Source organism: Pempheris klunzingeri, chromosome 3 (assembly GCF_042242105.1).
Source record: "Pempheris klunzingeri isolate RE-2024b chromosome 3, fPemKlu1.hap1, whole genome shotgun sequence".
Lineage (NCBI taxonomy): Eukaryota > Metazoa > Chordata > Actinopteri > Acropomatiformes > Pempheridae > Pempheris > Pempheris klunzingeri.
In genome coordinates this window covers 14,199,477-14,214,330 of record NC_092014.1, presented here as the reverse complement: position 1 = coordinate 14,214,330, position 14,854 = coordinate 14,199,477, and the positions used below count along the sequence as shown (strand labels likewise).

General features: G+C 42.9%; 1 protein-coding gene across 1 annotated transcript in view; it reads left to right on the top strand.

The window, feature by feature from the left end:
* Positions 1-12,021, top strand: part of tbc1d1 (TBC1 (tre-2/USP6, BUB2, cdc16) domain family, member 1) — a 45,144-nt gene extending 33,123 nt beyond the window's left edge. The window contains exons 16-23 of the mRNA XM_070856371.1: positions 2,591-2,752; positions 3,760-3,918; positions 5,401-5,501; positions 5,679-5,822; positions 6,779-6,938; positions 8,097-8,266; positions 10,174-10,350; positions 10,439-12,021. Of these exons, the coding sequence (XP_070712472.1) occupies positions 2,591-2,752; positions 3,760-3,918; positions 5,401-5,501; positions 5,679-5,822; positions 6,779-6,938; positions 8,097-8,266; positions 10,174-10,350; positions 10,439-10,732 (1,367 nt within the window). The 3' untranslated portion in view covers positions 10,733-12,021. The remainder of the gene's footprint in view (positions 1-2,590; positions 2,753-3,759; positions 3,919-5,400; positions 5,502-5,678; positions 5,823-6,778; positions 6,939-8,096; positions 8,267-10,173; positions 10,351-10,438) is intronic.
* The last annotated feature ends 2,833 nt before the right edge of the window (positions 12,022-14,854 follow it).

Below are 14,854 nucleotides of genomic sequence, written 5' to 3'. Positions count from 1 at the left end.
CATTTGCATGACAACAAGAACAGCTGCATTGGCATATCACTGGCATCACTCACTGGGTAATGCTGTTGAATTCCATGATGAGTGTGTTTTTCTAGAAGCTGACGAGCAATACAAACAAGCACCTCTTTAGTATATCAGTGGCAACATGCCTTTTCAGATGTACACACACACACACACACACACACACAGTAGGTAATTCAGGTAATCCAGCGCACACTTGTTTTTATCTCTTCAAATGTTTAGACCTGCCACAAATTAACAGGTTATATAATATATAATTGTGCATGTGTGTTTGTGTTAGCTGGTAGGCATAACTACAGGTGTGCTAAGTGCTCCACCTCTTTCCTGACCCAGTTGGCACGTATCAGCACACACCTAACTATGTGCCACGCCTAACTACCTGTACTGTATACAAACCATTAATTCACACACGCAACAATTCATCCATCTCACAGGTAGAAATCATTGCTTGAACAGCAGAGCGTGGATGGAGAAAATGTGGGTCAATACTGATGCAAGAAAAACAAGTCCGGGCAGTGACCTCATATTATTAGGGTTAGTGTCCCTTCACTGGCAGGATATGCAACAAAACGCACATCTACAGCGTGTCATGGCTTTCTTTCGAAAGTCGATAGTTTAATTGTATTTTATTCCTCCCACAGGGTGCGCTCCACCTTTCTGTCCGTTATTTGTCTGGGTGGAGCTCAATTCCCTGTCCTCCATTCTTTCTGTTTATCTCTCTCACTGCTGCCTGGTTTTATGGGTCAACTGTGAAAGTGTGTGTGTATGTGCGTGCGTGCGCCTCCATCAATGTGTGTGTATTTTTGTCAGCTCCAGGGTGGGGTACCCTATCTTGTTGTGTGTTATCATGGGTGGAGTGTTCCGGCGACAGAAAGGGATAGAAATGGAGAGCGGGAGACGAGGAGAGGTCGGAGAGTGGAGAGACTGAGGGCTCTCTGGGCTGCAGCCAATGAGCGAGTCCTGATGGACCAGACATTGCCTGCTCCAGACAGCTGATAAGACAGGCAGCAGAGCCACGGCCTCTCCAACAGCATCTATTCTTACTCTGGGTGTGTCATCCAGTGCTCCGGCCAAGTTTTCTCTCTCTATTATCCAGAAACACGCATTCCAGGTCACCCCCGCCACTTTTCTGTCTTTGATTGCTGAGGCCATGATATACAGCACTTCATAAAAAGTATTCAGACCTCTTAAGATGTTCTCAATTTGTCTTGTGCCAAGTTGTGCCAAGAATTTATTCATAATATCTGATGCAAATACACTCAGCTTAATCCCCCCTTAGGGCTACATGCCTTATTTCCCCTCCGTTTCCAGGAAGTCGTCAGTGCAGGTTGGAGCGGGAAGAGGCCTTCTGTCTCTTTCCTGTCCTGTAACGATGATGTCACTCTCCCCAGCTGGTCACTGGGTGGACACCACACATGAGCGGAAAGGGTGGGGACGTCCACAAGGGGAGGGAGGGAGAAAACGGAGAGTGGAGAGTGTGGCTGACGGACGAGACAAATGTGGGATCGAATGAGGAGAAAAGATTTGAGTATTGGCAGAAAAGAGAAAGAGAAGAAGAGAAGGGCCGTGGGTGAAGAGATCAGGGGAGGGAGAGAGGAAGGGTGTTGTCAAAAAGAGAGGAACAGATGAGGGGCGCTGGGTGTGCCTTCACCTTCTTTGATCACTGGTGTCAACATGTTGCAACGGAATTCACAGTTTGCATCTTTCTGGTTAGTTAATAGGCTGTTAATCCATGTTATATCCAGGGTTACTGCTCCCCCACTGATTTGATAATGCAACAGGGGGATGTGTAATAATACTAATTGTAATGATAAGTCAACCTGTGCAAAGGTGTTGTTGATTTACTCTTTGACAGTTGGTCATATTCAAATCTCCAAATTACAGTATGATTGTATGTACTAAAGACTGGGATGTGACATGTCATATAGCTGGACATTGTATTCCAGCTCATTGATGCACTGTGAATTCCAGCCACAGGATGTTGTAGAGGTTCAGGCACAGAGCTGCTAAAACATTTGTGGAGCATTTAGCAGCTAAAGAGCCAGAAATGTCCTTCAGGAGTTAGTGGAGACAAAAAAGGTCCATCAGGTGGTCAAAAACATGACTCCAAATGAATGATAATGTAATGATAAGTCATACCTGCTGGATGTGTAAAAAAGTGTTGCATTTGGCCTGTTCTGTTAAAAAATCTTCTTTCTCTAAAAGTGAAAGTTTCATATCATGTAACTGTTTTAATTTCTTCTTCTGACCTCAGCTAGCTTGCCACAACAAAGAGACTGCTGAAGTCTGTCATCACTAATCTGTGGAAGCACATTAGTGCAGTAGCTGATGTGATGTGTCATTTCAAAATCCAACCAAAAGGACAGCATGAAAAATACAGGGCTTGGTGCTTTGTGAAGACAGCAGCACCCTGGCATGTGGTCCGGTGGGCTTAAATAGCTGCACTCTCAGCTAGAGAGATGGTATTTCAGCTCCACCTGACCAAGGACCTGCAACAAACACATGCCACAGGACCAAGACAGAGGAATCAAGGATGGTGACATCAATGACGTGTATTGTCTGTGTGCAGCCTCTGAGAGCGACCTGCAGAACAAGCGTCTGAAGCTGGACTACGAGGAAATCACTCCATGCCTGAAGGAGGTCACTCTGGTCTGGGAGAAGATGCTGGGAACTCCTGGGAGGGCAAAGGTCAAATTTGACACAGAGACCATACATGCCGCTGTTGCACAAGGTACATATTTGGCTCCACGAATACATACAGTGCTTTTTGGAAATGTTTGTTCTTTTTCGAAATCACCAGGTATTACCAAATATTGACCAAAGCTTAATGTATAAAGCTCCAAAACTGAAAACATGTATTGTAACTGTATCCTTATCATCAGCTTGGCTCCTTTTGCACAATAGAGTAAAAAGAACGTTTTTAATTCTCCATTTGTGCACAAGTCTGTGAAGTCAGTGTGTATTTGCCTTTGACATCTTTACTCCCAGTGTCTGTAGACATATATTTATTGTACAGACAGGAGAATGGCATCAATCCTCTCATCTAACTCGCCAACAAATGGCCAATAAGTGCATTTCCCAAAATGTTAACATTTTGCTTTAAGACTCCACTGCTTAGCGACCAGCAGATCACAGACTGTGGTTGTGCTGCGCAGCTTTCAGGTGTGAATGAGTGAGAACAGGGCGTTCCTTGGCATTGCTCTCAGCGGAACTTAGACCAGGATGTATAAACATTAAAAATGCTTAATTTACTACATTAAGTAGTAAGTACTGCTCTACCCCACCATTTGTAATCTAAGAGGTGAACAAGTCAGTAATTTTTACTTAAAGGATTAAGGATTCACAAATATTTGTGGTCAAACATCCTAAATGCTACGTTCACTTGCTTAGCTGGTGCATTTAGAATATTTGCCTACAGATACGTAAAACTCCACCCTCAAGGGAAAATAAACACAATTTCCCCTCAACATTTGTCAGTGGGCTAACAAACTGCTTACTGTCTGTCACTCTGTCAAACTATTTACTGGTTTGACGGGAGGTATTATTTTCTCCTTTGATCTGCTCAGCCCTCTGAGATTCATTAAATTTTCAAGTCCCGTGTCAGACCTCCTTATGATTTGCATATTACAGGCATGATTTGCACTTGAACAGCCAGTTGGAGCAGGTTAACATGTCATACCACTTTGGCATCACCCCACCTCACCATCCTCCACACTCATTCTCTTTAATCTCCGTCAGGTGTTCCAAGGCAGCATCGAGGCGAGATCTGGAAGTTCCTCTCTGAACAGTACCTGCTCAGGCAGACTGTCCCCTCTCGACCTCCCAATAATCACAGTCCATACAAGGAGCTGCTGAAACAGCTCACCACGCAGCAACACGCCATCCTCATAGATCTGGGTAATTCACACACACACACACACACACACACACACACACACACACAGGAAATATTCACATTCACTTGCACACACATTTTAGATGCTTAATTTTGAAGATATTCTGCTGTGTGGGAAGAACGTAAATGAAAGTACAGTTTACCCTGTTCACAAATACACGTGCATACAATTTTCATCTCACTTTTGTATGTGTGAGTGTGTCAGTTTATGTTTCTCTCATACACACACACACACACACACACACACACACCTACACTGCCCAAACAAATTCAATGTCCAGCAACATGCTCTTTATTTTAAAAACAGGGAAGCTGCAAGTCTTAAAAAGTCTTAAAAAGGGTTGAATTTGGTTCCCGTAATAGGTCAGCTAAGGTCAGTAACGCTTTCACTCTCAAAATGTTCACACATCCTACCCAAACCCCACACACACACACACACACACACACACACAGAGTACCTACACTCCACCCATTTAACACCCACATACATGCATATACACATCCACCCACATATCTATCCCTGCAGCACTTAACCTCCTCCGTCTTTGCTGTTTGTCTGTTTTCATCTGACTATCGTGTTATTCACCCTGCATCAAATAGGGTGGGGACAGAGGTAACAGCACGCACAGCAATGGTTTCCTCACAAACCCAATATGAAGGTGTAATTTTCTGTTGGATAAAAACACACAGTCTTCATGACTCAAACCTGTCTACTTAACGTAAACATGCAAAAGTGCAGTTTAAGTGAGTTAACATACAGCAAGCTATACAAGAAGATGAAGGGTGGGAATTAAGGGTTGTGAAGATCAGCACTCCCACACCTTACATTCAGCACACAGAAGAGACACATAAACTCACTCTTTCCTTCAGGCAGGGGAGGGAGCCGCGGCATTATGTTCATAAACATAAACCCCCCACAGCACATTCCCCACGCGCACACTCACACATTGTCATCATTGTCTTCTAAAAAGCCTCGCTGTCATACACCGAAAGTCAAGAAGTCGTCAGTTTGAAAACACACACACCTGCCAATTATGAGCCTGTCCATGTTAAGAATGTTCGCTCGCAATCCCAGGTCATTATGTTGTCATGTTTGAAAGGTACGCGTCCCATCCGCCATTACATGTTAAGTCTCTGGAGAAGGGTATGCGCATTCATGTATGCATGTCTTCACAAACATGTTTGTAAGCATGGCAACTTGGAATGGGTTGGCACAAGCCCATGTGCTGAGCTCCTCTTTTTAACATGAACAGCAAAGTGTGAAGTTTAGAGTTCATGCTCCGTTCTGACACGTGATACACAGCCAAAGCCTTTTTGTGGCATTTTATGGATCATTCTGATAAAGACTAAACTAAGTAATTCAAATCTATTAAAACTGTTCTGTGTGTTTTAGATGTATATGAGGTTGATCTCAGACATCAAACTTCAAACAGTGCAGATGATTTGCAATGTAGATCACGTCTCGCCCTTTTCTTCTTTCCCAGGTCGCACTTTTCCCACCCATCCATATTTCCAAGCACAGCTGGGGGCAGGACAGCTGTCCCTGTATAATATACTGAAAGCCTACTCACTTCTGGACCCTGAGGTATCAATGAATTACTCTTTTAGTGTTCTTTCTTCCACTTTCACTTTCTCTTTGGGTGTCTCTCTCCCCCTCACTGTATGGACTAAATAGGACTGTCAACTGTCTTTCAGGCTTAAGCTTTTTTTCCCCCACCTTGTCTCGTGTAGACGTCAGGTTTTGTTATTGTTGTTATTGTAGGTGGGCTACTGCCAGGGCCTGTCCTTCATTGCGGGAGTGCTGCTGTTACACATGGGGGAGGAGGACGCCTTCAACATGCTCAAATTTCTAATGTATGACGTGGGGCTCCGCAAACAGTACAGGCCTGACATGATTATCCTGCAGGTAAAATACGCTCACACTCACACAGAGTCTTCTTGTCCCACATGTAAAACACATATTTACAGGATCTGTCAGTGCCGGACACAACTTCACACATGTTCTACTTTCATCAAACAGAAGACTGCAGGCCACTATCTTTTTGTATGTCCATTTGTCAATCAGTGTATTAATCTCACATAATATATATTGAAGTCTCATCTTACTCTTTACTCAGAATTATGAGCTTACGTTTCCATGTTTTAACAAAAGTTTGCGTGAGAATTTAGCTGCATTTATACTTGGATGGAGGGTTTTAATGGGACTCCCGCCATAAACACCTCTAGCAAAGGTTTCGAATTGTAATTTAGCATCAGATTTCACCCTTTGATAGAACTACTGCAACAATAGATCAGTGTACTGTACATGATTATACCATAACATGCTTGAATTATGTATGGTTATTGTGTTTGCATTCTTTCATTCACTTTGTGATGAAGAGCAGTGACAGGAAGTTGCTTTATTGAAAAGGTGTGAAGTCATCGTGTTTACGTTCTTTTACTTGCTGTGATAGATGCCGTCGATCCTGCCGAGCAGAGGTTTGAGATAGGGTGGAGGGTGGAGATAGCTCACTACATGTGTTTCACTAAAAAGGAGTGAATAGGTTAGGTTTTTGTTTACTCTCTTGATGCTGTTTTTAATGTCGACCAGCATCAGAAACTGACCAATCACAGTTTGTGTGGTCTCCATGTGGTATCTCAGCAGCCTCCGTAGGACCAACATATAGTTGAAGTTTTTTAGTAGGTGCATCATCACACTATGGCTTCGTGCACAGGCTCCATAGCTGTGTCATAAAAGCTGAATGCGCAACAAATCCAAGTTTAAAACCATGTATGAAACAATAAAGACATAATTTCACCCATACACTCACATGCTGCCAGTTAGACCAGCAAACACAGTCTCTGGTGTGTTGTCCATGACAGATTCAGATGTACCAGCTGTCACGGCTGCTCCACGACTACCACAGGGATCTTTACAGCCACCTAGAGCAGCAGGAGATCGGGCCCAGCTTGTACGCCACCCCCTGGTTCCTCACCGCCTTCGCCTCACACTTTCCCCTTGGATTCGTGGCCAGAGTGTTCGGTAAGCTTTGAGAGCTGCGTGTGTATCTGCGCTCATGAACCACCCCCTTCTGCATGATCACCACTTCGTTCCCTCTTCTGAGGAAACATCGGTTGTAGAGATGTCAGACAGACGCAGGATGGTTCCATAGAAATGTTTAGATTATCTTCACTTCCAAGTTGATGTTGAACCCAGAGTGATAGAAGAGGGGAGGAAAGCGGTGGAACAGGATTAAAATTAGCAAACTGTGATTGAAGCACTTGGCAGAACAAGAGGAAATAGAGGGTTGTAAAGTAAAGTACATACAAGCCATCTAATAAGTTTGGCAGTGGAGCAAATAAGATGGGAGCGGCTTTGTGCTGTTGAAGTATAAGATGACGTTTTAGGATAATGATTATTAATGATTTCTTTTACACTCAGACAGTCGTCTCTTTGTAATAAAGTCTCTAACAATGAGGCATGTACACACAGACACTTTTAAGATAAAGTCTTTATATATCAGTTACCGGCTGCTATTTCCTCTGAAGTGACTTTTTATCTCTTGTGTAAATATCATCACAACCACAGCCCCTTGGTATGTGCCTCTTTCATGTCTTAATTTTTCTCTCCCTCATTCCTTCCTTACCGCTGCTTTCATGCCTAATTTCTGATACAGTGCTCAGTCTGAACCAGACTCACTGGCTCCTTGTGCTCATCTGAGCATAACAATGTTTGTGTGTGTGCGTGTTTCTTTGTGTGCGTGTTTCTGTCTGCTTGTGATACAGAAGGAGGGCATCATCATCATCATCATCATAGCACTGTTAAGTCTTTGATATCAAACAGGCTCCACACCATCACTCCCATTCCTTAATCTGTTTTGTGATCTAATGTAGTCCTGCCTAACCCTTGCCCCACCCTGTTGCATTCACAAGCACACACACAAGCACACACACCTACTCCGCCTCTCCATGTTCACCGTGGCCTATATTTATGTTTGCTAAACCTTTTTATTGACATCAAAGCATCTATCACTTAAAAGCCTTTAAATCGCTAATCGACACAGTCAAACTGTGCTGTGAGCACCTGTCATTTATTTAACGTTACATAACAAAAAACACCACTTATCTCATTCTTTTATGCATATTTAGTTCACTGTCTTAATCTGTAACCGCTAACTCCTCTTTGTCCACATCCTGTCAGACATGTTGTTCCTGCAGGGGTCAGAGGTCATTTTTAAGGTGGCCATGAGCCTGCTGGGGAGCCACAAGCCTCTGATCCTGCAGCATGAGAGCCTGGAGTCCATAGTAGACTTCATAAAGACCACGCTGCCCAACCTGGGCCTGGTGCAGATGGAGAAAACCATCAACCAGGTTAGAAAAAGACATTGTCTGTACTGTGTAACCACCCCTTTAAATACTGGACTGCCTAACGGGACTACGATACAAAGTGACTCGTCAATTATTTAATCTAGAATTTTATTGAACTGATCTTATTTGTTATAAATTTGGGAATGATGGTAAAATGTTTGAGTAGAATTTCATCAAATTGATTTTAATATCCTGGAAAAGCAAGAAAGGACCGTTGGCCTACTGGTTGAAAACATCAGAACCAACATGTGTAAATACATGATGTCATTGCGTTACTAAATGTACTCAAACTATTGAACTTCTGTCAGTTCACTGAACAGATGTGTTTCATCAGAGGATCTGATTTTACAACTGATAGCAGTGATAGAGAGACACCATGATTGCTTTATGGCTAAAGGAGAAAATGGAGAACGATATTCTGCTAGAGCAATAGATGCTATCAACATGAACCACACCCTGTGTCTTTATAACAGTGAAGAGAACAGTGCAGTCATTTAACCTCCGTTTTATGCGTCAGTAAAACTACTGTATGTCAATCATATCAGGATCACGTGTTCAACGACTCCAGTAACCAAAAATCCCAAAGTCATGATAAGACTCTGTTGTGTAATATTTGTTTATGTCGGGCGCATGTAAACAGCTGTCAAGATAGAACATTTAGCATTAAGTGGCACAGTAGCGTAGGTTTCTGGCTGTCTTGAGATGGGAGGGGCTGACAGGAGATTGTGATGAGTCAGACACATGTAGAGTGATGTTATCAAGGTGTGCTATAGTTTAGACTGTAGAATTTGCACGAGATAGCAGGAGGGTATTGAGTCATGCTCTAGCTTGCTGGTACTTTCCCTCAAATGCCATTCACATCAGGTTGTCTATATGTTAGCTGTGGTGTGACTCACAGTTTCACAAAAAGAAAAGAAAAAAAAGAACAAGGGAGTGTGCTTACAGGATGTTTTGTGCCTCTCGTTCAAAACATGTCTCCGTTGTTTATTAACTATCACGCAGTATTATGGAATTTGAAGTTACAAGACAGCAACAGTCAGCTAAATCTGTGTATTTTGTGACAAAAAAGAAAAACACTTTAAAAGAAAGTTAAGTCGCACACAAGCTTTTGTACATTATACCCATCGGTAACAATAACATCGCAGCTACAAAGTTATATTGCTGAGATGTGAGAGCACAGTGACATTGCTATAAAGAAGTTAAAGGAGGAAAGAGACTGCAAATAGATGATTTTACAAGTTGTAAGCCACAGAGAAAATGAAGGCAAATACTGATATTAGTAGCTTATCATTGCTACCTGTCTGTTATTAACACCATGGCCTTCTGTATTTGCCGTAGTTGTGCAAGAAGTAATCATTACGAACATGTCTGATGCACTCCTGTTGGCCAAATCAAGTGTTTGATAACAACTAAACCAAAATAAAACTCTTGTCTGCATCATCTGCAAACAAAAAGGAAAAATTCAAAGCACTCTGAGCCCGGAGGCCTGGCTGACAACACATTTCAGCTTAAAGCCAGAACCCTGACAAAGTCTTGCAGCTGAGACGTGTTGGTATGAATCTTGTTTGGATCTGCCCAAATCCTTTCCTCGTTTAAAACCTGGTCGTTTGGATACTCGTGTTACTGGGCCTGACAGACTTAATTTTAGCTATGTGGTGTTCATAGACCTCAGCAATTATTATGGTGAGTGCAATGTTATCATACAATGTTATCACAACGTTTAGAAATAAAGACCAAACTACAAAAATAGGATCCAAGTTGTAGTAAACCAGCAATTTTCTTTAAACCTCAAGAAAAAAGGTTTTCTGAGCTCATGTGCACTGTGAATGTTTGCTATTTACAATCCGACACCCAGAATGTTTTGTTCATTTGAGAGTAATGATTGATAAAGAACTGTCTGTGTCCATCAGGTTTGTGAGATGGATGTGTCCAAGCAGCTCCAGGCCTACGAGGTGGAGTACCACGTGCTGCAGGACGAGCTGCTGGACACGCCCCCGACCCTCAATCAACATCAGCGAGCGGCACAGCTGGAGAGGACCAATCAGAGCCTCCGACAGCAGAACCTCGACCTGCTTGAGGAGCTGCGGGTACACACAGACGCACACACATATATATACATCAGACATGGTATCTTTTTTACTTTGTTCATTTCGACCTTTGCTCTCTCCCTCCCAGGTGTCACATGCTCGCGTCTGCAGCCTGGAGAGTCGAGTGGAGGCTCTGGGTCAGTCAGAGGGCCGGCTCAGGGAGCAGGTTTCTGCCCTGGAAGAGGAGAAGAAGCAGTTAGTGAGCACCGTCGCACATCTGCAGGACCTCCTCACGAGCCTCGGCATGCACACCCCCCCAGATGGACACACACTCCCCCCACCTTCTGAAAGACACGCTGTCACTGCAGCAGAAAAGGTGGCGCTGGCAAACAGGACTGTGGGCACCCTTCCCCACCCTTTGGCTCTCCCAGAGGGTTCATAGCTGCACCTAATAATCTTCCAAATGGTAAGGTTGACCGCAGGAGGAGCCCATTGCGAAAGCTCAGGAGGAGAAGGTCGAAGTAAAGACGACGCTCTACCTCGATCTTTATCCTCCTCCCGGCTCCAAAATGTTCTCACAAAAAGAGAAATACAGAGGTAGTTGGACCTAAAATGAAGAGGAGAAGAATACAAATAGAACAACAATGGGGATGAGGTTAAAAGAGAAAAATAAAGAATGGCACCCTTGAGTGTTATCCCTCTTCACGCTCTCTAAAAAATATAAACGAAGATGTGATTTGACCAACAACCCCAAACATAGCACTGTCCCACTGGGCCACTACTGTAAAAACAACAGTTACATTTGCACCTGTACTTCACTCGCATTTTATGCAACAGGGTTTATTTAACTGTGTTGGGTGCAGCAAGGCTAAACTAGCCAAAGAATGTCCTTATTAATGTAATATACGCTCGAACAAAGAACATGTTGATCGCGCTTACACTTGATAAGAAATACAAAGATGAAATGTTCCCAAAGAAAAGAGAGAGAAGCGTGATTAAAAAGAAGTGAGATGAAGGGACGGGTGAAGAAATAAACTTCATGACAAAGTGTTTCTGTTTTGTTTTCTATTATAAAAGTTGAATATGACATAAGCTTGGATAGTGGTGCTCATATTCAGAGGTCAGAGGGGAACTGTTTTTGATTGCTCCTCCGTATTTGTAGTCTTCCATACTTTTGTTTCCTGATCCTGTGCATTTTAAAGATTTAGTTAGCAGCAGCTCGCAGGAAGAGTAACACAATAAATCCAGTCCATTTCACATCCTGTTCTTTCACCTTTTGATACACTTCGGTCGGTCCGTCTGCGTAGAAAGGGAAATAGATGCAGTTTCAGCAGAAGACTGTAAAACACTAGCTGTGCATTTCTAGTGAGGGGAAGTACAGACTTTCACCAATCAATCACTTTGAATTACTGCAAAACACACTTGTGTGTCTGAAACTTCAAATAGGAAACCTCTGCTGTTGAGACAATCTGTCAGCTTTGAGTCATTTACTGTATTCAACACACTGAAAATCCTTCAACCTGAGCTGCAGCTTGGACTGTCTATATGTGAGTGTCTAAATGTGTGTTAACTGTGTGCTTGTGCACTTCACTGATGGCAACAAATCTGTTCATTTACACTGTAAAGACATTTTGCTTTTACTCCTGACTCTCCTTGCACATGTGTTTTAATTGATTAATGCTATTACTCTGTACTTTAAAATACATTTCATATCCTTTCAGCACATCTGAAGCCAGTTTCTTTGTGTGTGTGTGTGTGTGTGTGTGTGTGTGTGTGTGTGTGTGTGTGTGTGTGTGTGTGTGTGTGTGTGTGTGTGTGTGTGTGTGTGTGTGTGTGTGTGTGTGTGTGTGTGTGTGTGTGTGTGTGTGTGTGTGTGTGTGTGTGTGTGTGTGTGTGTGTGTCTTCAGTACGAACAGTATGAGCTTGCAGGTGTCAGACTGTAAAAGATGGTGTAGATTGTACCACCACCTGTCTAAACATGCCAGTCACTTTGAATGCTACAGGCTTGATATGAGGTTTGGAGCATATGGAAATATACTGTACACAGTATTTGAAACACAGACCTGCACTTGTTTCCAGGAACAACAACTGAGCTTGAAGAAAAAGCATGTTGGGGCAAGGTGTGTCTGTGTGTCTGTGTGTGTGAGAAAAGGCAACAACAGCTGAAACATAATAAAAAATAAAAACAGAAAAGTTGGCATAATGACAATTGCATTACAAACTTCAGACGCATTAAAATACAATTATTTCCCTCATACATGTTCAATCCACTGCCTGGCTGGTTTTTACAGGCAATTGTGTGGTTTTTGTATTTTGTTTTTTTTTTTTCGTCCAAATCCAGCAGCCCAGAAGTATACAATTACACAGAGCTCCCAGCAAGATCTTTTTCTCCTCACATTCCTGAACCTGTCTGAGGTCTCTGAATGCACCCATTAATCAACCAGCTGCTCAGGTTGGAGCCACTTATTTATCTGGATGTTTCTCTGTATCTAACAAAAACAACGATCATAAAGGCCATTTCAGGTAATTTTTTGTGTGTCTACATAAAAAAGTATTTATTTAAGTACTTATTTAAATGTATTTCTTTTAGTTAAGAACATCATCTAGCCAGTACTCTAAAGAGAACACTAAAGTGGTAACATTAGCAGACTAACTAACTCTGACAGACTAACTTTCCAGATTCTTTCTGTAAAAAGGTTTAGCCTGAACAAGAGCAATGCTGAAGCCTCTGTTTTGGCTTATTTCCACTCTGATGAACTTGTTTGTGTCACAATACCATACGGCATACTTGTCTTTATAGTGCTGTTTTTGCAGTTAGTGTACAAGAAATCAATATACTTAAAGCTGTGCTTATCACTAGTTTATTTTAACAATGAACTAAATCACTGCATAAAACATGAAAGAGGTTGCTTGTCTCGATAAACACATAGATTTAACACCTGACTGTGGGTTCTGTACGCATGTTATTTTGTTTTAGCTCGTTGTTTTGGGTTTACGGCCCACAGCTTTTGGTTTACTCTCACCGCTCACCGCTTGGTGAAAAAGCTCTAAAAAAACTGCTGTACCTGCTCAAACATAGCTACCAGCTGGTGGACAGAATAGCAGCTCACTTGTAATCGGATCTTTTCGGAGCTATCTGACCACTGTTTGCAACTTTGACTGTCTTGTAGGTGTGTGTGTAGGTGTGACTGTCTTCCGAGTGTTCATCAACAGCACACTCGGAAATCAAGTGCTATTTAGTGTGCGCACGGCTGTTTTACGTGTACTCAATTTAGTCAATTTTCCATTGAGAACACACTCAAGGGACGAATGTTAAATGTTAAATATTCCGCTCTCTTTTTTTCCCCACTTTTGCTGTCTGCGTGTCTCCTGTCGATATCAAATGAAGGTAAAAGTGCTCATGAAAATCGTGTTAGCCACTGACTCCCTGTAGTTCCAGAAATGCTGCTCTGTAAATGACCTTCGAATTGCCCTGTGGATGAGGGTAAGACGAAAGACTTTTCCCTGCAGGGATCAACACAAGAATCACATTGTTATTTACCACAGACCATAATTAATACTTCCAGCGAGCTCTTGCACTAATCATTCTGCTTTAAAGACACAGCTCAAGTCTTTATCCAAACCAAACACTCCTGCTTGAATGGAGATTTCCATGAAGCAGCAACAAAGAGAGTCAGGTTCTTTACATAACATCCAGAAGGCCAACAGGCACTCCTCTACTAATGAGACTGATCAAGTGCTTGATGTGTGGCCCCACCCAGCAGAACGCCATAAACAGCCTCACTGACGCTTGATGCAGCTAATCTGTGATGATCTCTTGGGTGTTTATGTGGACTTTTTTTTTAAGCTACATAACCCTTGACCGAGCAGCCCTACCCATATCATGTGTGTGCTTGTGTTAAAGGCTCAGTTATCATGCAGCGTTGTCACAGCTGAGAATTTGTACAGTTTTGGTGTGTGTGTGTGTGTGTGTGTGTGTGTGTGTGTGTGTGTGTGTGTGTGTGTGTGCGCATGCATGTGTGCACCTGCTGTGTCAGAGTTCCTGCTGTTACAGGTTGAAAAGGGAGGACAGCTTCTCGCGTGACTGTGGTTGAAACTCAGCATCTGTGGACAGATTTTCTTAATTTTTTGGGTGAGTGAACAGAGAGGGAGCAGGATCACCCGCTGTCTAGGGTGCCGCCTACGCTGTGTGTAAACAGCGTGTATGTGTACTGTACAGTGTGTGTGTGTGTGTTTATGTGACTCTCTGCCAGGCCTAGCAGACTGCCAGGGGTTGTGCCGCTGCCCAGAGTTTTGTTTTATTTGACTTGGCATCTGTTTGCCCTTCCTCACTCCACCTCACCACTGCCCTGCCCTACATTGGGCTCCACCACATGCCGGTATGGTCCTACAACCCTGATTCAACACACTGAGAGACTCTGTGAGTCACACCGAGTAAACCTTGGAAAGGGATTTTCATGATGAGGATGTAATAATTACAGATTGATTATAAATAAGTAGTTTTAGGACAGTAAATGTGGTTCTCCTCCACCTTGTGTTGACAGTTCTTAGGCTCTGTGGTGCT